The 24,549-nt window shown below is 39.5% G+C and overlaps 1 protein-coding gene across 5 annotated transcripts in view; it reads right to left on the bottom strand.

Annotated features, from left to right (window-relative positions):
* ENOPH1 (enolase-phosphatase 1) overlaps window positions 1-24,549 on the bottom strand; it is a 661,653-nt gene that overhangs the window by 586,050 nt on the left and 51,054 nt on the right. The window contains exon 2 of one of the 5 annotated variants that reach the window (XM_044061190.1): window positions 15,263-15,383. The exons of 3 other annotated variants lie outside the window; for them this stretch is intronic. Coding sequence is in view for 1 of the 2 variants with exons in the window: in XM_044061188.1 (XP_043917123.1) it covers window positions 3,779-3,865 (87 nt within the window). In the remaining variant the exon portion in view is untranslated. Of the gene's footprint in view, window positions 1-3,778; window positions 3,885-15,262; window positions 15,384-24,549 lie in introns of those variants that run through there. One more of the 5 variants, XM_044061188.1, reaches the window with a different exon arrangement.

Genomic DNA, 24,549 nt, shown 5'->3' on the forward strand with positions numbered 1-24,549 from the left:
TAGGAAGAAAAGATACCTTGTAATATAGTTAAAAAGCAAGTGAAGGAAGGTGGAATTTTTTTTAATAAACCTGCTTTATGTGTTGCGCCTTCACACATTTTACTGTAAAAGTCATGCCCTCAAAAAATAGAAGCCTGTGTGCCTTCTTTCAAAGGGATGCTTAAGTTAATCTAAATTTACTTTGGGTAGGCGAGCGAGCCTTACAGTTCAGTGAAAGTAGAATAGCAACCTCTCTTCCTCCCTGTGTACAGTAGCTTAAACTAGAACAGCACAAACACAGAGCCATTTGCTAAACGATACAGTCTCGCAATGAAAACAGACTTAGCATGACCAGTAAACTTCTCTGCCATTGAAATGGCATGAAACCCCGCATTCATAGAAAATGTATCTGGCCAGTGGAGGATTAGGCTTACCTTTGGGCCGTTTTGTAATTAGACTCCTTGCATACATTTTTGGGCAATGCATACATGAATTTGTTCTTTTCATCTTCCTGATTGTACCAAGTTATATTCCTTGTATAATACAGCACCACTTGTTAGAATGTGTTTTAAATTTGTAGTTTTAAACATTATTTTAATAAGCAATGAAACAAAGTATAAACCAATGACAAAAAAAATGACAAAACTACCCATTTCAGAAAATTTCAACCATAAAAGGAAACCCAGACTTCTGTCATTACAATCAACCAATATCACTCGATACACAACTTCTACAGAAGTAAAATCATCGTAATAATTCCACATTACAAGAAATGTGTGACTAATGAAGAGGATGCTACTGGCAAACAACTTTACACCTCAATGTTTCATCTACAAATTCAGTGCCTGTTGCCCTTGAATTAATCATCTATATTACATTAAAAATTTGGTAAACTGGTAAAACTGAAATAGAAATGACCGAAACCAACAAGTTCATAGTTACTAGGCATCTCATACAAAAGAAGTGTAGAACCCCTATTTCTCCTGATAATACACCAAATAATCTGTAATCATATGGGTACTGTGATATCAGCACTTCATCTATATGGCATGGAAGTAGAATCCATAGTCTTCTGCACCGAAGGCAATTATGCTACTAACACTGCTTTCCAATTCTACAACAGTGTGCCATTTGATAATACAGTTGCACATTGAAAACAGGCTTAGCATGAGCAGTAAACTTCCCCGCCATTGAAACAGCATTAAAACCTACATTCAAATAAAATGCATCTGGAAAGTGGAGAATTAAGTTTACCTTTGGGCTGTTTTCAAACTACAGGCTCCTTGAACACATTTTTATGGCCATGCATACCCATATGTGTTCTTTGATTCACCTTCCTGATTGTAATAAATTATATTCCTTGTACAATACAGCACCAGTTGGTATGTTTTAAATTTGTTAAATTTGAACATTTTTCCAGCAAGCAATAAAACAAAATGCATGACCCAATAATGACAAAACTGCCCATTTCAGAACATTTTAACCATAAAAGGCCACTCAGACTTCTGTCATTACAATCCACCAGTATTAATCAATAAGCACAATCTCTGCAAAAGTAAAATTAATCCGAATAATTCTACATTAAAGAGATTTGTGCAGCAACAAAGACCTTCTCTTTGAAAGGAACGAACGGCTACTTTAAATTCCATACACACACCTATTCTCACACAGTAACACACACACACACACACACACTTTATATCTTATACAAACAGAACAGCAAATTTAAATTCCAGACACATTAGACCCATTATAGAGTACAACGCCCCTTTTGGAATGTACCTCACAAGACATCTGCAGCAGCTGGAAAGGCCACAGAAGTACCTCACAGAGGATTACTGGCCTCAAACAGATGCCCTACACTGACCGCCTCAGAAAACTCCAGCCTTACTCCATAGCATATTGTCTACTCCGAGGTGATCTCTGCCTAACATATAAAGCTATGTTAAACCCAGAGCTGTTGGACATGCTACACCTAAAGAAATCCCAATCCCTTCAAGCTACAGGCTCTCGGGACCTAAACCTTGTCACCACAATAAACAGGACATGCTGGAGGGATAGAGTCCTGTCCCAGAGACTTCCTATACTCTGGAACAAGCTAGCCATCTATGTCAAGCAAAGTTCTTCATTAGCACTCTTCAAGAAAAATCTTGATGAGTGGAAGGGAAATAGGAAATACACCCCGGGGATCACTTCTGTGTCTCTGTTCGACAGTGGCACAGGAAAATAACTTTCTTGGGTGGCGTACGCCAGGGAACCTTGTTGGCTAGGCTTAAGTAGGTCCTTTGGCCGATAGCCTATTACCAACCTATGAACATACATACCCACACACATTCTCTCTCATACAGAAATAAACAGTTTAAATTACACATAGAGACACACACACACACACACACACACACACACACACACACACACACACACACACACACACTCTCTTAGGTTCATAGATTGGTACTAGGCTATCGGCCCTAGGGCCTGTACAAGCCTAATCATAACAATTCCCTGGTGGAAGTTCCTAGGTGGGGTATAGTAATTGCAACATCACAATAATAAATGTGTGGAATGTGACTGCATCTTTAAGAGATTAAGGAAAATTGACTAGGAGACAATTAAATGAGCTTTTAGATGACATTACTGATTAGCAAAATTCCCCCTACACTGCAATACCTTTCCATGTCACATTTAAAAATACATAATGGCATCTGCCTTTCTTTTACAAGTAAATGCTAACTCAAACTATCCTAGTACCCCTTACGACAGCAGCAACAAAACACTTCACCCACCCTTTTGATTTGCCACAGGAGAAAGAGAGACTTCTTGAAAATTATCCATATCAACTACTACATTAGCCTGTCAGACCACAGACACAACCTCAATGAACAAAATCCTCACATCACCCATCTCCAGGAAGCTCTCTGCCTGAGCAGTATAACTCACTTTGAATACGTGTAGTCACTTTCATCTTGCTGCAAACAATTTCTCTTTACAACCACAGGCAATCACTGCTAAATACTATTCTCTAGCCCTTTGTTAATAATAAAAGTGAATGTTCTCTATAATGGGAAGACTCTTGCAGATTGTAAAATATCCACATTGACATGCTTGCTAGGGTTACAATCTGATGTACTAACTTTGGAATTCATATTTTTATTGCTTTTCTCCACAGTATATGATGTAACTGAGCTACAACTTTTGGTGTCATAGCTAAAAGGGATTGAAGGTCTAGTCCACCTACCCAGTTAAGAAGGTCTTACTGCATAAGTAAGTAATCATACTGGTGTAGATCCTTTCATTCTCCCTGTCACTGCTACTGCACGCATCGTCCCTTTTTATTTATCCTCTATTTTCTATCACTACTGTGAATACATAGTACAGTTGCATAACTAGTACTTGATTGTACATAGCTGTGCACCCCCTTTTAAATAAATTAGAGTAAGAGAGAGGAGGGGATATTCTGTTTCACTGCACCCCTGAGCTGAAGCTACACAAAAAAGTCCAAAGGATCAATCTTCTAGCTGGTTAAAAAAATGAATACATATTAAATGGTACATTTCAGTCCCAGAAAAACAGCAAACTTCATTCACCAAAGGAAGGAAGTTGCACCAGCTGCAAATACAAAAATTATCACTGCACAAAACAATGATTTTTTTAACTCAACGTTAACATAACAACATGTTACAAGAAATCTCTTCCCGATAGTGTGGGACTGTTTTCTAAGTCAATCCAGTAGTAAAAGTCTAACGCAAGCATGCCGATGCTGTGCCGAAGCTTAGCATACTAGAGCCCCATTACGTACCAGTGCACAGTTTGCAGACGGGAGTAAGATGCATATCCACGTGCACGTCTCGAACTGCAGAATGCATTTAGATGACATTGGCGTCATGACGCACACAAGTTTCTCCTTAAAGGAGAAGACTCTCGCACCGCCAACTAAAGTTTTTTTTTTTTAGCCTCCTAGCCAACCCTCAGCTGTAAGTGAGAGGGTGCTCGCTTCCCATCCCCCACCCTCCACCTTCTGGTTCCAGCCCCAAGAAGAGCACAAACTTTATATTAATTAAAATAAATAAATAAATACATAAGGCGCCCTTTACAAGGCCAGCCTGTACAGCGCCCTACGCGGTCGCCTAATTTGCCTATGCCTAAGGCCGGCCGTGCCAGGACCATTTGAAAGGTAACTAAATGCAATGCATAGGAAAACCTTCCTCAACTTCTGAATAGAGCAACAGATATACTAAGGGTTACTCGGACATATGATGCAGACAAAAGGCTAGAAGTCACCCCTATTCCAGATTCTTGCAAAACTTGACTTTTATATCAGACAAATCAGCAGTGATTGAGAAACACAGAAGGTTACAAAAGGAAGAATTTTCTACTGTTTTTGTTATTCATTGCCTAGAGTTAAAAATCTAAACAAGTTAATCAGAATAAACTGTTATGCAACTGAAATTTTTAAAACTACAAAAATTTACTAAGTAAAGACAAAGGCAGAGATGTTAATCCAGTTACCAGACAACGAAAATGGAGTTGAAAATGATGAAAAATACATCAGAGATCACAAGGCAAAGATAGATTATTTGCAGAGTTAAATATAATACTACAGACGAAGCAGATTATGCCACAAATTATATTTTTAGGTCTGTGCATCAGAGGAATAGTTACTGGAAAGATGACACACTTTTAGTGGTTAAAGTTTTATTTTATAGTGAAACTGACCCAAGGACTGAATCATTCATTAAATCAGATTTGATGACATTCTCCTGTTGGAAATAGGGTTTACTAAATTCAAAAATCATAAGACTGCTGGAATTCCACTAACAGGAAACACAGTTAACTGTTTACTTTAGAACATTATCAAATGGCTCGTACATATACTGTGCATGTTTTAAATGACCGAACAGTTTTCAGGCATCAACTTGAAAAGTGAAATGACAGGTTTAGTGACATGTTTATCAAGATGAGCTATATAACTACCGGTGGAAACAAGCAGTGAAGGGTACTTAATGCGATCCAAGATATCAGACTTCAATGACTATGAGATGCATGAACTGATTATCCGTTTTGCTGACAGAAACAAAAGGGATGGAAGTCATGCTTTTAATGCATGTAGGGATAAACAGAGAGAAAATTCAATAGGTTTGTGATAGTGCAATGAGAGCAGTAGAAATGTAGGTAGGTTAATACCAATGGCTATTACATACAGCAAGGTCAAGGAGGTTAAACCCTGACATCTATAGGACACGAAAGGTTCTCGGTAAGAAAAGGGAGAATATGTGAGATACAAATGATGCACAATCATTCGACATAGTAAAATAAGATGGGAAATCCTCCGAGTATACTTTAGCAAGATTTATATTTTTCATATGCCAAAGGAGCTGACAGCTCACCTTGGATATGGCTAACCAATCTTTTATCAGATTGGGGAGTGAGAGTTTTGAAGTGCTCTTAGCTATAGCATTTACAATTTGAGTTTTGCTGTTTTATGTGTAGGCCTTGACCATGATGAATTAATAGTCATCGTGGAGTATGTATATCATGGTATATAGCAAGTGGCAGCACTCAAGCCACTAGCTGCACTTCTGACTTAGTGATCATTTCCCCCCACACCTCCCAACTATACCACTAAGTTACTTCTCAGTACTGATCTCATGATGAAAATAATCAGAAGAAGAAAATGTTGCCTAGCATGTTCTTAGGAATGGTAGAAGTAGCACCTATCACTAGGCTTCAGCTTTCAAATAAAATCATAACCACTGCAAGCATTTCTACTCAAAAAATTTTATATACTCACCTTTCCAATCCTCCTAACGCAATTCAGCTTACTTTTATCAACTAGTCATTAGCTCACATGTTCACTGCTGGCTGTGTTCTACATGAACTACAAAGTGAACAGGCACCAACATCTGTGTGCCCTGTTCAATCGCAGCCTCACCTCAGGCTTTGTCCCTAAAGAATGGCGCACTGCTACAGTCACCCCTCTCCATAAAGGGGGCGTGACTACAGACCTAGGGAATTATCGTCCCATTAGCCTAACGACACTGATATGTAAGGCTATGGAGCACATAATCGTGGACCTAATTAAGAAGGATATAAAGAATCTCCAAACTCTAGATCCCATGCAATTTGGTTTTGTGAAGGGTAGATCATGACTGCTCAACCTGGTTGACTTCTTTGAGTCAGTCACCAGAGTTGTGGATGAGGGCAAGGCAGTTCATACAGCCTACCTCAATCTGGCCAAGGCCTTTGATACCATTCCCCACTCAGGAATTACTGACAGACTCATCAAAACTAGGCAACAACCCCCATATCACTAGGTGGATTGCAAATTGGCTCACAGATCGAACCCACAGTGTGAAAGCAGCATACTCCAAGTCAGACTGCCGACCAGTCACGAGTGAATTCCCACAGGGATCGGTCCAGGGTCCTCTCCTGTGTGGCATCTACTTCTCAGAAGTCCAGGCCAACACGGAGGGATTCTGGTTGACCAAGTTCGCCGACGATAGCAAGCTGGGAGCCATTATTAACTCCCCAAGTGATGAAGACATCCTGCAAAAAGGCCTCACTGAGACCAACGACTGGTGTCGAAACCATGGCCTTAAGCTTAATGCCAAAAAATGCATGGTCATTCCCTTTGGGAAAAACTCAGTTCCTACTAATTATCAGATTGACGGCAGCCCACTGAACACTGAAGGTGTTAGAGATCTGGGAACACAGGTTGACAGCAACCTCTCCTTTGACCACCACATTGCCACTGTGGTCAGAAAGTCCTTCTATGTGGCACATCTCATTACCAAGGGTTTTGCATCCAGGAAGAAAGAGGTCATCATCTCTCTCTCTACTCTTCCCTCATTAGACCAATCATCGAGTATTATACCCCATTTGGCATGTACCTCACTAAACACCTGCAACAGCTGGAAAGGCCAAAAAAGTACCTCATGAAGAGGATCCTAGGCCTTAAACACATGCACTATATGGACAGACTCAAAAAACTCCAGCTTTTCTCTGTCTCACATCATCTATTAAGAGGTGATCTCTGCTTGACTTAAAAAGCCATGTCTGACCCAGCCCGGTTAGAAATGTTACACGTAAAGAAATCCCAATCCCTCCGCACCACACGCTCCAGGCACCTCAACCTCATTACCACAATCAACAGAACATGCTGGAGGGACAGGTTCATAACCCAGAGACTGCCCATGCTCTGGAAAAGACTTCCCATACATGTTGATCAAAGCACCTCACTGGCCCTTTTCAAGACAAATCTTGATGAGTGGATGGGAAATAGAAAGTTCACCCTGGGGATCACTCCAGTGGCTCTACTTGATAGAGGCACCCGGAACTAACAGCGGCATGATGCCAGGGCACGTCTATGGGCTAGGCTTGTAAAGGCTCCAGGGCCGTTAGTCTAGTACACACCTATGAAACTATAATCTTTCCAACCTCATTAATACCTAGGAGAACATTTAGTGTACAGGACCAATGCTTATATCCATTATTACAGATTTCCCAGCTATTCAGTAATTCCAGACATATATTTTATTTACCATGTTTTCTATTTCTTACTTATAAAAAAGTATGTTACTCAACCCTCAGCATTAACTTTTTAGTAACTTCTAAGCTTGACTTAGGACTGTTAACTTCTTAGTCAAATAATTTTGTGCACTCCTGTCTCTTAAAACGTACCTCACATTTACTGTTTGCATAAAACTACACCTACAGCATACTTATGCAAGATCAATATTCCCATTTTATTCTACATGTATCTTCTGTACTATTACTTTGTCACCTGTGATACCGCGCCTCGACCAGCCTTGCAATGTGTTAAGAAATGCAAAATAATAAAATAAAATGTACTGAGATTCAAGCAATATGACTATGACCAAAACTGCAAAGGGTAACAAACACTAATGAAATAATGTGTCTTAACTATTTAATTACTGGAGACCAGTTGTTTTCTGTACATATTATAGGATGGACAGATATGAAGCACATAACAGTCTCGTGGGAATAAATGTACTGCTATAGCTGTTAAGAAAATATGTAAAGTAAGAAGCTGAAGACATGCAATGGCAGTTTAAATGGTGCAGGAAATAGCACACACACCTTTGGTGGAGAAGGCTGCCGGCTCTATTCCCCCACCAGGTAGATGGATTGCTGTCACTGCAGTGCAGCAAACAAAGGGTGATACATTCCTGAGTCTGCCGTCCTTCAGATGACATGTTAAACCAAGGTCCCATCTGCCAGAATTGGTGGATGCAAAAAATCCCATGACACCTATCGAGAAGAGTAGGGGAAAGTTTCTCAATGTTCTGGCCAAATTTCCCCAATTGCTGTAAGTACCACTTCGGGTCTTGCCTGAAAAGAAGCTACCAGTCTAGCAGGATTAACCCAGTCAACAAAAGATAAATAAATAAAAATAAAAACTATTCAAAGGTGTATACTTTGCTAACAACCACCAGGGTCACACAACCCAACCCAACCCAACTGCATCGCTAGGTAGCATATGCATATGCATCTTAATTGAGGGGGCTATGCTTGTTAGTATTTATTTATTTGTCTGTTTACCAGGAAAGTCTGACTGGGTGATACTCATTTTCAGTGGAGGCCCAGGGAGAAAAGATCCATTTCCTTACATTGCATTACCCTAAATTCCAGTCAAACACAGAGTAGTTACATTTCTATTTAGATTTATACACAAACAGTAGTTACCATTTATACAATCTACGATTATACAAAGGTGCAACTTAGTTGATTGTACATCTAGCAGTTATGTATAAAATTTTTTGTCATTTCAGTGAGAGGTTGAGAATACTATAGTATTTCACGGGTATCTTACACTGAACCCAAATTTTTAACCTAGTGATGAGCATGTGTAGGACCAGGATTGGTTAAGATGTTGTTTGAGCAGTGGTTTAAAACTGAGTTTGTCAGAGTTTTATTTGCATGGGGATTCTATTCCAGAATTTAGCAATGCAATGGGAGAACAGCGGGTCTCCAGCAACATTATTTGACTTATTTGTATTTAATAAGAATTTGTTACAAGAATGGAGATGTCTTGCTGGACAATAGGGTAGTAATATGTTTTGTAGTGCAGGGCATTTTTCTGGATGATGAATGAGTTTGTGTGTTTTAGTTAGTTGTGAATATATGTTAGACAGTCGTGCAGTTCAAGACCGTTTAATTATAGGTTCATAGGTTGGTACTAGGCTATCAGCCCTAGGGCCTATACAAGCCTAGCCATAACAATTCCCTGGCTATTTCTTCCCACATTATTTACTTTCCTGGACCCCTGTCTAGCAGGGCGACTGACGTGATCCCTGGGGTGAATTTCCTTTCTCCCATCCAATCGTCAAGGTTCCTCTTGAAGAGGTCCAAAGAGGCACTCTCTGCTTGACATGTATGGGCAATCTATTCCAGAGTCTGGGGAGTCTCTGGGTCAGGAACCTATCCCTCCAGCATGTTTTGTTTATTGTGATGACAAGGTTTAGATCCCTGGAGCGTGTAGCTCTGAGGGATTGGGATTTCTTTAAGTGTAGCATGTCCAACAGCTCTGGGTTTGACATGGCCTTGTATGTTAAGCAGAGATCGCCTCTGAGTAGACGATATGCGACAGAGTATAGCTGGAGTTTTTTAAGGCGGTCAGCGTAGGGCATCTGCTTTAGGCCTGTGATTCTTTCAGTGAGGTATTTCTGAGGCCTTTCCAGTTGTTGCAGATGTCTTGAGAGGTACATACCAAATGGGGCGTTGTATTCTATAATGGGTCTAATGAGGGATGAGTACAGTGGGATAATGACCTCCTTTTTTCTGGATGAAAAGCCCTTCGTGATGAGGTGTGCCACATAGGATTTCCTGACTGTTGTGGCGATGTGGTTATCGAAGGTGAGACCACTGTCCACCTGTGTCCCAAGTCTCTTATCACACTTTCTGTGTTTAGTGTACTTCCACCTATATGGTAATTCATGGATACATGTTTTTTCCCAAAGGGGATAACAATACATTTCTTGGCATTGAGCTTGAGCCCATGGCTCTGGCACCAAGCATCTGTTTCTGTAAGGCCCTTTTGTAGAGTATCCACATCATTTGGGGATTCAATAATGGCTCCCAGTTTGCAGTCATCTGCAAACTTTGTTAGCCAGTCCCTTAGTGTTGACCTGTACTTCAGAGAAGTAGATGCCAAACAAGAGCTGCCCCAGGACTGAACCCTGAGGTACTCCACTTGTCTGGAGCTGGATTTGGAGTCGGCTACTTTTACAGTGTGGGTTCTATTACTTTAAGATAAGACAACGGTGGGTCCTATGAGGGTGACTGGTGGCAAATTTAGCTATTTTATTCTTGCAGGAGGGAAGTTTCTTTCTTTGAGTACTCTTTAAATTTTTTAGGATAGGAGTGGCATAAAGAAAATCAGCAGTAAAAAGGTGGTGGCTAGAGTTTTTCTTGCAGTATCTGTAAGGAATCCATTGATCCTATAAAAGCAGCGTAGTTTCTAGTGTGTAGATTTAATGGTGTGCAGTATATGATGGTCATATTTAAGACTGTCATCTATTATTACTCCTAGAGGTTTACTGTGAAAAGCCGTGGTGGTGCAGCGGTAGCATTGTTGCCGCACAGCAGGTGCTCCCATTCGATTCTCAGCTGGAGTGCCTTGTGTGTGGAGTCTGCATGTCCTCCCCATGGTCGAGTGACATTTGAAAGACATACGTAGAATGGGCGTGCCTTCATTGAAGGTTGGGCGTCGAGCTGACACCTCGGCACCTGTAAAAAAATCGACTGCCAATCATTAGCAGACTGGAGTTCCGCTGTGGCGACCCCTACCCGGGAAAAGCCGAAAGAAAAACAAGTTTACTTTGAGTTACCGTTTCAATGACAGCATCATTTGCTGACTTTATGGCAAAAGATTGCTTTTGATTTTGGCAACCTTTTGAGGTAAAAAGCATTAACTTGGTCTTCTTGGGGTTGAGTAGGAGGTTTGATTCTTTGAGCCAGGTTTCTACAGAGGAGAAAGATTTTTCGGTATTGTCTTGAGCCTTATTTTTTGCTGGCACCACATATAATTAATGTTGAGTCATCTGCATACTGAACTAAACTAGCATGGTGAGTGGAGATGTGGAGGTCATTAATAAATATATTAAATAGAGGAGGACCCAGGATAGAGCCCTGAGGGATACCTGTAGTAATTGGTTGAAAGGATGAGTAAGTTTGTTGCAATGTGACAGTTTGTTGAATTCTAAATAGGTAACTAAGGAACCACAACAAAGGAGAGTCGAACGAGCAGTTTCTGGCGTGAGACAGTATGAAATGCCTTTGACAAGTTCAGGAACATGGTGGACACAAGCAGATCATTGTTTCTATGTTGGTCTATTATATTGGTAAAATGTAGTAGAGCAGTACTGGTGCTGTGCTGGGGCTTAAAGCCAGGTTGTGTTTCTGAGAGCAGCTTGTTTGAGGTTAGGTATTGCATCAGCTGCATATGGCTGCATTTCTCTAATTGGAGGGGGGAGAATTGCTATCGGTCTGTAGTTATGATGTGCTGCTTTGTACATTTGTATGATGTAGGATTTTTTCCACAGTGATGGGACGCATCTTTCTGCTATGACCTATTAATTAGTATAGACACACGGAAGGCTATGACTTCTGCAGCCATTTTAGGTAGTCTGATGGCAGTTCTACAGCTACAGTAGTAGTTTTTAGTTGAGCAACTTCCTTATGAAATTGGTAGGCACTGGACTAAAACTGAACAGCTGCAGGTGGTTTTGATTGGACAGGGGTAGAGTATGGGGGCAGACGTGTTTAGTGTCTAAGAGAGATAATACTGACTGTATAAAGTAGGATAAAGTAGGAATTAAACTGTCTAGGGTTAGAGTCTGTCGTATCGTCTGTTTTTGGAGAGGGACTAGTGGTCTTGCCAGGGTGGAGTAATTTATTCAGCGATGACCAAAAACATTTTAGGTTGTTTATATAGCTGTCTTGCAGGTTGCATTTTGTTTGCTTATCCTGTTTCACATGGAGTTTTCAAGGATTCTAAGATGTCTAAATTGCTGGAAGGCATTTTGAGTTCTATTTTTATACCAGAATTATCCAGGTTTTATCTTTTATTGTCATGATTTATTTTTGTTTGTTTCTTTCTCAGCCATGATGCAGGGTTGGACGTTATCCTTTTATTATGTACTAGTGCTAGATTATTTAAGGTTTGTAAGAATATGTTATTAAAGTGTTCTACAGCAGTATCTAGCGGCATTGATCTAAGTGCATTGCAGTTATATTTTTTAGTGTTTCATTGAAAATATCTTTGCAGACATTGCTTGTATTTCATATTTGATTATAGATAATATGTTTATCTAGGTTCTGATAACCTTGCTTTAATCTGAGGAGCTTTTCTCCCCGGGCCTCCAAAAAAAATGAAATTTATCAGCTGACTCAGCCCGCCAAAAAATAAAATAAATAAAAATAAAATAAAGGTTATGTTGAGTTCTAATAATATATGTTGGTATGTGGTCACATGCTGAGATGCAGCCTACTTTTGTCATTTTATCTGGTTTGTTTGTAACAATCCAATCTAATGCCGAGTGTCTCCCTGAAGTTTTATTGATTCTAGTAGTTGTGGCTATTAGTTATTAATTGTCTGAAGTTGTACAAGTTTATGAAATTCGTGGGGGGGTAGTGGAATTCATGCGCTGCCAGTCTATAGTCAAGTCTTCAAGTATTACAGTTTCATCATTAATTTGTTGGGATATCCAATACAGGATGCTTTCAACAGTATCAATATTATTCCCTGGTGATATATAAAATTGCTGTTAAACATATAGCTTTCCTATTGTTGAGTTTTAGGAGTATTATTAGTTCAGCATTGTTAAACCTTGGTATTTCCTGTGGAGGGTTAAGGGTCAGGGAATTTTTACAGATGATTGCTGCACCACCTGCACTATTGTTTTGTCGTCATCCCTGAGTCTATTGTTCCGGGGGGGGGGGGTGATCTCATTATCCTTTATTTCTTTTTTAACTAGGATTCAGTAGCTATGACTGCATCAGGAGTATATGTGGCAAGATAAGCATGTATGTTACAGATTTTATTGCACACACGTCTTAGGTTCATAATTAGTAAGATGAGTTTGGATTCTGTTTTTTGCTGAGACGTATTAGGCGACTAGTTTATTTTGGGGTGGAAGTGATGGTTTTATGAACAGTGGGACCAGGGTTTGGGTGAATATCTCCAATAATTTTCTGAACTAGTATTTTACAGAGGGAAGATTGTGGCCAGTTATATTTTAGTCTTGGTTTGATATTTGATCATACATTTGGATACTTGGTTTTAAGATATTTATAGAAAAACAAATCAGATGTGGTTTGTTTGTAGAGATAGGGTGCTATGGAGAAAGACAGACTGGGTAGATGTTGAAATTCTTTGTGAAGGTTGGTTCACGTCCTACATATTTGAAGGAGGTGGGTTTGATAATTGGTGATGAAGGCTAGTAGAGTGAGGAGAAATATTAAAACAATCTGAATTAGGGACATCATATTTAACTTGGGTTTTATCTTTGTTGTAAATTAGGATAACAAAATGTTATGAGGGTAGTGGGTTGGTTGTAGAAATAGAGGATTAAGACAATTTAAGAGAGAGTCTTGGGTGGTAAACTAGACTGGGTGTTAGTATTGAGAGTAATTGCATTGATTGTTTTCCCAATGGAGGGAACTGATGGCATTGGTTACAGGAATATGTGGGTGGTGCTATGGAAATATAAATGTAGAGTAAAATGGTGTGGGTGGGATTTGGGGGCAGGGTAGAAGAGAGGAGTAAGCCCGAGTGTTAGTGGGGGCGAATGAAGCAGGTTGAAAACTTGTCAAGCGACAGAGAAAACAGTGACTTAAAGTAAACAGCCACAAATCTGCTGAGAGATAAGTAAAAGGAACAATGTTGTTTAAAATGGTCTCTATCATATATTTGAAGTTATAAAACTTTGAACATATGTAACAAAAAAAAAAAAAAAAAACCAAAACTAATGGCTGCAGGCAGGGGGACAAGCCCCCATGCACCCCCCACACCCCCTCTCTTTAAATATACCATCTCCGAGACCACACTACAGTGCAGTAAGGGAAATCTTCCCTTTACTGCACTATAGTGCAGTCTCAGAGTTGGTATATTTAAAGAGCGGGGGGGTGCAGGGGGCTTGCCCCCCTGCCTACACTAGTCATGTAAGTTCTGTTTTTTTTTTTTTTAATTATATGTTTGATGTTTGAAACTTCAAACATTTAAATTCGATTATTTAACGTTCAACGTTTTCAAACTTCGAACATATAATATAGACCTGTTTAAAAGGCCTCTGTGCTAGTAGATGAATGTCTTGATTTTGTTGCTCTAGGGCACAGTTTTAGTAGGACAGTTAGTACAATATCACCTTGACCTGACTAATGATAACAGCAGCAAAATATTGCATTTGACTGAACAACTGTGTAATGCAGGGAAGTTTCTATGGACTTTGAAATGCAAAGTCCAAAAGCCTACCTCAACCCCCACAGAACAGCAAAACAACGAGAAAAAGTAAGGCAGAATGCAGTAGTTCAGCTTTGGAAAAATACTGGATGGGAACTCAAAAGGGGTTACACAAGAAGAGAAATAAACTTAAGGAAGGGAGACAGTGGACTGCTAAAAACAATTAATTGAGCACAGTTAAAGGAGAAAGTACCAATGGGATTGCTGTGGTCTAAGAAAAAGTAGCTATTATAGTGGACAATGTTCTTTGTTTTAGGCTGCTATAAAATTTATAATTTACATACAAATATAGCCCACAGACTGGTATTCAAACTGCAGATTTCACTGTTACATACATATCTATGGGCTTGCAGGGACACTTCTATAGAAAAATAAAAACACATTAAAGAGACAGTTGAGTTCAATGACTCGATGTTGACTGTGCACAAATACTAGCTCAGAGCTGAAACTGATTTAATATCTGTTTCAGGCAAGAAGAAATAAGAAAGGAAGGGGGAGAACAAGGGTGACTTCTTGAAGGCATGCAGTTCCACTAAAGAAAGGAAGACACAAATGATGGGAGTAACAAGTGTAGAAGAGGTGAAGAAAAATACAAGAGAAAGAAATAGTTTGAGTAGTAGGAGTAAATGTCAGTGTCTGTTAGGAAGGAGAGAGTACAAGCTGACCAGCAGGATGTCAGTGGAGGAGGGTTTACAGACTATAAGGCTATTGCTTACAAAACACGACACTGAAGCACTTGTCTTCAGATTAGTCACTGCAGGCTAAAATATACACAGAAGACTGCATGCCTCCAACACTCACCTAAAGCACAAGGCCAGAGGTGGTACCCAGTTTGTTCTAATTAAATGGTGGTTGGACTGACCCGACTCAGACTGCCTATTTGGATGAGGCTGTTGTGTGCATACTTAGGTTTCCAGTGAACCTGTTGAAACAAAAAGAGATGCATTCAAGGTTCAGTAGAAATCCAATTAAATTACTATGGAATAAATTATATGCAATGCAGCACTGCCAACAATACATGCATTGAAATTGTAAGTGGTTTCTTAATAAATATAAAAATTAAGTTCTGTAATACAGTTGCTGTGATGGAGCCACTTGGCTTATCACCTTAAACAACACATCCTCAGAAGGAAACAAACAGTACTATTTTGTTAACACCCTCACAAACTGAGGGCATTAATCTTTCAAAATCAGCTTTTTAGCACTAGAGCAACAAAGGAACACTGAACAATTAAGGATAAAGCAGGAAAAACTTTCAAAAAATAGCTCCAACCTTAGAAGCACTTTAAACAGAACAGAAGTTTTAGCAAGCACTTACTTTAACTTGCATTCCAACAAACACTTTTTTGACAGAGAAAGGACTTGATAGTGCTATGAGATCTCTATGGTTTAGATAACCTTTCTAACTTATTTAACACCAGTTGTAAAAAGTTATGCTAATAAAATAAACATTCAGTCCTTATGAAACTGTGCAATTCTAATGACAAATATTAGGCACCATTACAATTGCTGACACAAATCAACTAAAGTATAAACAAATTAGCTTCAGCAACAATGGCTACAAAGCACCAGCTAGATAAACACAAATCAATTGGTAGGTAAATGTTAGGAGTTGATAAAAAGTTATTACAGGGGTATATTAGTAAGGGAATCTTTACTGTCAGCCTCTGTCTATAAGAAACATGGGGACCAACTCAGGGATGAACATGAAATTTCCCACAATGGTCAAGGTTACATCTGAATAGGGTTAGGGGTGGGCTTTGCTTCACATGGATGGGGAGCCTATTCCACAGCATGGGGATCCTTCGAGTTGCATATCTGTCTGGCCAACATGTTCTATTTATGTCACAAGCAAGGTTTAAATTCCCAAATCTAATGTTTCGGTACTGCTCTTTTTTGTGGATCCTTGTTGAGGGATTCTTGAGAAATAGATTGGTGACCTACTGTCATCGCCATAGTCATCATCATCGTCTTCCTTTTTCAGATGTTCTACATGAGGTTGGGGTGCTGTGTCAACTGTCATCATCTCTCTCTAGTCAATGTCACTATCCTGCCTTCTTTGATACTCATGCCGGACTGTTGTAGGTATTCTTTCACACAATCCATCCACCTCTTTGCTGGACACCTTCGTTTCCTCTTGCCTTCTGCCCGTCTGTCCCAAATATTCTTCACCATACTGTCTTCTGCTTTTCTGCACAAGTGAAGATGGTGACCTATAGTTGCAAAGATATGGTAAGTGACGCTATGTAAGGTGATCTGCATGTGGATGAACTCAGGGTATCATCCTGTTTAACCAGCCTTGAGATATACTTATTGCTAATGTAGATCAAGACACCTCCACCTTTAGTCCATGTCTATGTGGCTGATGGTCTAAATGTGTGGAAGGCACTGTAGCCTTGCACTGTCAAGAGTACTTTCTGTAGTTTTAAACCATGCATTGTACTGCATATCTGGGCACTTGCATCGGAAGTGAGCAAACCATAGCACTTTTATAGCAAAATGACAATCATCATGTGAAAAACAAACTTTGTTCTGTGTAAAGAAACAAAGGCATAATTAATTTGTGATCATATAAATGGCCACATCAACATTGGTTGCTCTCTGACCATGGGATCTCTCAAATTGCCCTCCCCTTTACTCCAAGGATCAATTTTCCTTGTGCAATCAAAAGTATATGTGCAGAAAAACTGTCCCTGAATTTCAATGGATTTGAAGTCCAAACTTCAGAAAAGGGAGAAAATATGAAAGAAGTGGAAGTAAACTGGCATCCCTACATTCTCTAAAGTCCCTAACAAAATTAACAAACTCATGAAAAAAACAAAGATAAACAAAACTTTAGTACTGTCATCAGCAAGTGAGGTCCCAAGGATATCCCAAAATCTTTTGGAAAACATCAAGAACAACATTTGTAATGAGTCAAAATGACCTGCTACACATCTTCCTACTACTCAGGCTCTCACATATACATTTCACAGATGACACTTGTGCGAACGTTCTACACTAACACACCACAACCAATCCCTCTTCTCGCTCAGCAGCCTCCAGACCATCAATCTAGCACTACTACAACATAAGGACATAAAAATGACTCATTAAGACATTAGAAATCTGCCACTCACTTGCAATCCTCCTTTCTCAAAATGGCATCACCTTTTACAGTCAAATTAATTATTTTTATGTTGAAACCATTATTATACACTGGCAAACAGACTGACAGGAGCTCCCTACTGGAAATTATAACTTTTTACCATCATGAAAGCATGCTATGATTAACTCTTGTTCAAGTTAATCTAAAGGTCTGCATCAAGCCCCCCCCCCCCAATCAAACTCCATCTAATATCAGGCTTATAAAAAACTTTTCTATTCTAACAATTTAAAAATAGTTAATGGTTAATTATTTGGATATGTTAACAAGTGTGGCTGGTTTTGCACTCTCATTATGTACAACTGTGGTTACAGTATCCTCCATGCCTTATTAGCCATCTTTACTTAATGCAGTGTAGGCAAGAGGCATCTCATAGGAATACTCCTTGTAGATTTCAAGTGAGCCTTTGACAAAGTGGACAATGCTGTGTGCCCCTACTGCAGCCATCAGGGAAACTTGGATTTGGTAAAGGATGTTTAGAAGTCAGACATCTCATTAGAACAGCACAAGTTAAACTGCAAACTACCTTCTGTTCTGTTCCAATATGCTCCTGACAAGCACTCCCTACAGGAAGCTTATGATGTCACTCCTCTTTTCAATCTGTATAAATGAGCTTTCCATTGACACATCTGTCCCAAACTTAATCCTCTATGGTGATGACAATTTTACTCAGGAAAGGTCAGGACATCCCCACCATCCTGAAACTCTTGAAGAAGGAATCCACAACTCTTTGGAACTGAATGTATTACTAAACAGTTAATAATTCTAAAACTCAAGGAACATTTTCTGGAACTAAAGACTGACTTTACAGCCCCTATTACCTCTCAATGAAATATCTGCTTTCCTACGCTTCCTGCATTAAAGACCATGGATTATGGCTTGACCCCACTCTCAACCGTCCCTTTTATGATATGTAAGAAAACAGCTTTCCGACTGCAAGATATCTAAAAGACATGTAATGGTGGAAGCATATGTGACCCTTGCTAAAAATGGTACAGTCCCTAGATTCAAAAATCATCTTCCCATTTCAACATCTGCCAACCTTGCTAGATTACAAAATGATCTTAAATATGTAAAACTGCCTCCATCCTTAACAAAGCAAACTGTCCTCCACAATCAAGAAAGCAACTGGTCTGCCCCTTACCACCTTCATTTATAAACTACTCTGCCTCCAGCCACGGTCCCTTCTCCTGCATACATTTTATACCCAGCCTAGAACTTGTACTACTTTTGCTTCCAGGATAATGCAGCCCTGCTCCTCAAGTGATCCAACATGAAACTACACAAAGCTAAACTAAGCCTTTACAACACCTGTACCGACATCTGGGATGAACGTCCAAATAATAAACAGGTGAATCACATGTCAGCATTTTCACAGTCAGACTCCTGGCCTATCTCACATACTACTAATTTCAATGTACATTCTTCCACAATAACAGCTAAAGGGCAAGCACATTACAAATAGTTTACTCCCTAAATTAAACAAAGTCTTGCCACATTACAGCCATTTAGAGTATATGTTGGCAGGACTGATCATCATTACCCACTAGCAGCTGCTTACTAGGACTAACTAGTAAATAACTGTTTTTGCAACTCTGTTTATTAGGTGAGGCACAGGCTCTGCAGCATCACTATTAACAACTTAGAAACTGCACTTAACTCTTATTTCTAACATAAAGCAAATGCTACATGTCTTATTTATTTATTTATTTCCAGGTTGATTACCGGGGAAGTCCACTGGGCCCAGAGAGCCCGTTTTCAGTGGAGGCCCGGGGAGAAAGGCTCCATAAAACAGATTACAGTAAAGATAGCAGTCCAATAAAATAAAAGTACAAGTACAAATACAGATCAAATAATACAAAGCGTGATCAATATTGCCCATAGTGGCAAAATATTGTGCAGATACATTTTAACAAATTCACACAGTTTAAGTCAAAAGCTATTTACAGAGTGTGAGGCATTGCATGGGAATTAGCTATAGGAGGTTATAGCCAGCTATAAGGTGCTTATGAACTCAGGAGGATACCCTCCAGGAGGCTTTTGTTAAAGAGTTCTAGGTAGGGAGAATGCAGTTACATTTCTATTTGGAGGAGAGGTAGGTGTAAAGCTGAGTTTTGAAGTTTTTTGTGTTTGACATTGTCCTTAGTGTGGAAGGGACAGAGTTCTACTTCTTACCTAAGGAGAAGGAGAGGAGAAGTTGTCCAGCATGACGTTTAGGTTTGTGGACAGTAAAGTTTTGGTGTTCAGATCTGAGAGTTTTATTTGGGGTGTATGGGGGAAGGATGCTAGTTAGAGCAGGACATTTGGTTGGATTAAATATTAGTCTATGTGCTGTAGTGAAGCTGGAGGACATCCAGGTAATTTGTGAATTCTAACCAGTTGAGGGATTACAGGGTAACACAGTCATGGGTGGAATGTTTGGCTTTGGTGGGAAATTTAGAAATTTTGTTATAACAGCTTTCAAGTTTGGAAGTTATGGAAGAGGATAGGTTAGTTAGTAGTGGGGCGCCGTACAGAAGGGAGGGAAGGAGGTAAGAGGAGGCCAGAGTATGCCTGGTAGAAGCAGAGAGGAAGTGGTTGTTCCTGTATAACATATCTAGTTTTTGGTGGGTTTTCTTTATATTTTGCTGAATATGGATGTCGAACTTGAGGTGTTCTTCTATAGTTACACCGAGTAGTTAGGTAAAGGGAACAACTTTGATCGGAGAGTTGCTTTGGCTAAGGACTTGGAAGGAATTTTTATCAAAAGAGAAAGATTTTGAGGGTGTAAATAGTATTTTAGATTTGTTAGCATTGAGAGAAAGGTGATTTTGGCGCATCCAGATGTCAGTAGTTGAGAAGGCAGTCTGAGTTTCAGATAGGAGTTCAGGGAGGTTAGAGGCAGAGCTGACAAGTGTAGAGTCAGCTGCATACTGGATGACTTTGGCATTAGGAATAGCAGAGTGAAAGTTATTGATAAAGATATTAAACAGCATTGGTCCGAGGATGGACCCCTGTAGTACTCCAGTAGGGGTGGGTAAGAAAGGTGAGGTGCCTTTTTTTCCATTTCACAGGCTGAGATCTATCTGACAGACAGCTTGAGAACCAGAAAAAAAGTGTGTTTTGGGAGAGATTTAGGTTTAAGAGGTGACTTAGAAGGCGCTTATGGGAAACGGTATAGAGAGATCTAGGAGCACTGTGCATACTAAGTTCCCAGACTCTTGGGCATGATTGACAGTTTCTAAGAATGAAAGTAGAGCTGTCATGGTGCTATATCCTGGTCGGAAACCATGTTGGGTAGGGGTAAGAAGTTGTTTTTTTAGTCAGAAAAGGCATAAGTTGGAGGTGGATGCATTTTTCTAGGATTTTGGAGATTGAAGAGAGAGGAGCTATAGGGCGGAAGTTTGAAATGTTAGTGTTTTTGCCTCCCTTGTGGAGAGGAAGAATAAAGGCAGAATGCCAGAGTTTAGGGACATAGGATTCCTTTATGGATCTATTAATTAGGATACTAACTGGGAGAGCTATACCATCGGCAGCAGACTTGAGAAAGGAAGAGGGGATGTTGTCAGGTGCATTGGAGCAGGGTTTAAGTTTGGACAGAAGTCTTTTTATGTAGTCAGTGAAGACAGGTTTAAGCTCAAACATAGGGGGGAAATTATTGGGGACTTAAATGAGGTGGAATGTAGGAGAGATGTGTCATTGCTGGGAAAAGTTTTTCTTAGGTTGAATATTGACTCTATAAAGAGAGAGTTGAATAGTGAGGCTATTTAGAAGTCAGATTTACTTTGGTCCGGACAGGGGTTATTTTTGGAGCCTGGGTTGAGGAGTGAGTTTATGGAGTTCCAAAAAAGCCTAGGGTTTTGGGGATGGTTGGACTGGATATTAATGTAGTAAGATTTTTTGTCTTTGAAGATTTGTTTTTTTGCAAAGTTACGGAGCTGTGTATACTGGAGAAGGGATTCGGGAAGTTTATTCTTTTGGTAAAGCTTCCAGGATTTGTCTCTTTGATGCATAACTTGCTTTGTTTCTTTGGTTAGCCAAGGGGGAGTTATAGTTTTTATTCTTTTTTTCCTTGGTGGAGCTAGGGAGCCAAGGGGCAGTTAAAGTTTTTATTCTTTTTTTCCTTGGTGGAGCTGGAGAATTTAGAGCATCTAGGAAAGTATAATTAAAGTGGTCTATCACTTTATCGAGTGGAAGGGTGTTTAGAATGTTCCAGTTCATTTGTTTGAGATAGTTAGAGACGGTTTTTGAGGTCAAATTTTCTAAGGTTGCATGTCTGAATGTATTGATGTTGGTGTGGATGGGAGGTGGTTGCACTGTAAATGAAAGCTGGGAGGTGGTCACTAATAGAGTCAGGGATGGTGCCAGAGTTGGTAATTTTATTTGGATGGGTGACTAAGATCCAGTCAAGAGTGGATCCTGGGGGATTTATTTTATTGGGTCTGGTGATGGAGTGGGTTACTTGAGTAAAGTTAAAGAGGTTAATGGACTCCACAGAAAAGCACAAACGTTTTAATCACACACAAGGCAAGGTTGGAGCTGTAGTTCACCAACAGTTTATTGCTCCACAAAATAAAAGAAACATAAGCGCTTTTGTTATATAAAATACATAACTTCATCAGATAAAAGCCAACATTCAAATGGGCACATATATATGACTTGCGTTATCACATGACAAACACCAATTAATGAATTAAAGCAAAAATGTGTAAAAATGTATAAAAAACAGTTAAAAACACTTATAACCATTAATAGATTCCCCAGCAATATATATATATATATATATATATATATATATATATATATATATATATATATATATATGGATCTACCTGACTAGATCGAAACTTCATAACACCGACACGCACTTCACCGGCACCACATAATCGACAGTTCACAAACATGACACCACATACACTCAACACATCACAATAACAAACAAAACAAATCCCCTATCCAAAACCCACACACACAACACAAGCACACCAAAATCCTTACAAACCAACACTAACCCTTACATACACAACTATCTACAACCCTAACCGAAACCCTAACCCTAAGGTCCGTCACTATCGCACACTCACCTAACCCGCGCCCTAACCCTAACTCACTTAACCCGCCCCTAACCCAAAATATATCACTACTGCACCCTTACCTAACCCGCGCCCTAACCCTAACTCACTTATCCCACCCCTACCCCTACAGACCGCCAACATCGCACACTTACCTTACTTGCACCCTTACCTAACCCGCACCCTAACCCTAACTCACTTATCCCACCCCTACCCCTACAGACCGCCAACATCGCACACTTACCTTACTCGCACCCTAACGGCCGTCACTACCGCATACTTACACATCCTTTCCCCATCTCAGTGTTCTCAGCGTCGGTGTCTTCCTCCGTCGGTCTTCTGCCTTGTCGATACTCCGTCAGTCTTCTGCCTTGTCGATCTTCTGGCGATTTGTCGCTGTTCTGACGTTTCGATCTACTCAGGTAGATCCATATATATATATATATATATATATATATATATATTTATTTATGAAAATAATGCATAAATATGAATGTGAAAAAGCACATACTTTAAAACCAACTAAAAATATAAATATGTAAATGTGTGTGTGTATAAGTTAATTAACATATATTTATGTGTATGTGTATAAATCTATGCTATCTCAGTTCTGCCTTCAATTTTAACACACATCCTATAGATGCAATTTCATTTAAACCTGGAAACTCTACTGCATCTAGGCGCAAAATCCAATACAGCTCACGGTTCTTCAAGAACAATTGTCAGGGACCACCTCTTGTATTCTTTTGCACTTCTTTAATTATAATGAACTTAAAGTGGTGTTGAGGGAATTCCAGAATATGTCTATATAGGGCATTGGTAGTCCCCCCACCCCCGTATATTGTAATTCTGCTCATAAATACGTTGCTTCAAAATCCGCTCCGTCTTGCCAATATAAAAAGCAGGACAGGTCTGGCACAATGCTCCATACAGCTCCAGAACTATTACAATTGTAATGCCCCTTCATTCTAAAATTAAACTCACTGATAGCAAAATGCTCTCCCACATTAATGTATTTACAGTGATGGCATCTCCCACATATGTACCTATGTTTTAAATCATGTTGTTTACCAACCTTTCTACCAAGTTTTTGATGTTCAAACCTCTTTTCCATACTATAACTGGTTTGTTACTAATTCTAGAGCTCATCTCCCAACAAAACCTTCCATTTTTTTGCTAGAATCTCCTGGATCAAAAGTCCACAGAGAATCTGGTTATAAAGGACAATTTGAAATTGGTATCAGTAGTAGTAACTGTACTCCCCCAATTTACTAGAATAGCTGAATTTCATGTAATTACATTATGGTCAAGACCATTTTCATCAAGAATGGGGGAATAGAACCCAGATCTTCTCTTGTCCATTACTTCTCTTTTAATATCTTGCACAAAGCCCATAGGGTAGTCCCTCATAATAAACATACTCTCTAAAAGGGCACACTCAGATGAAAATAAATCAAAATCTGACACCATCCTTGCAGCCCTGACAAATTGTCCCTTAACAACCGCTTTCGTTTGGGACAATGGGTGACTACTATCAAAATGAAGGAAGGCATTACAATAGGTAGGTTTCCTATATATGGTAGAAACAAATCTCCCTTTTATCACATCCTTCTCAAGTTTGACATCAAGATAGCTAATACTCTCCTCACCAATGTTATGAGAGAAATGTAGAAAGTCGGTTGTATTATTAATATAGTATAAGAAAATGCAAATACTTTCTCAGTTCCCATTCCAAATAAAAAACAGGTCATCCAGGTATCTCAAGTACAGAATACAATTTTGGAACCCTGAGTGTTCAAAGAGAAATCTCCGCTCCCACTCACACATAACCTTGTACGCATAAAGAGGTCCACAAGCCGCTCCCATTGACTGCTGACAAAAAAACTGCTCAT

The sequence above is a fragment of the Protopterus annectens genome, chromosome 2.part0, assembly GCF_019279795.1.
Source record: "Protopterus annectens isolate FY-2018-M chromosome 2.part0, PAN1.0, whole genome shotgun sequence".
NCBI classification, from domain to species: domain Eukaryota; kingdom Metazoa; phylum Chordata; order Ceratodontiformes; family Protopteridae; genus Protopterus; species Protopterus annectens.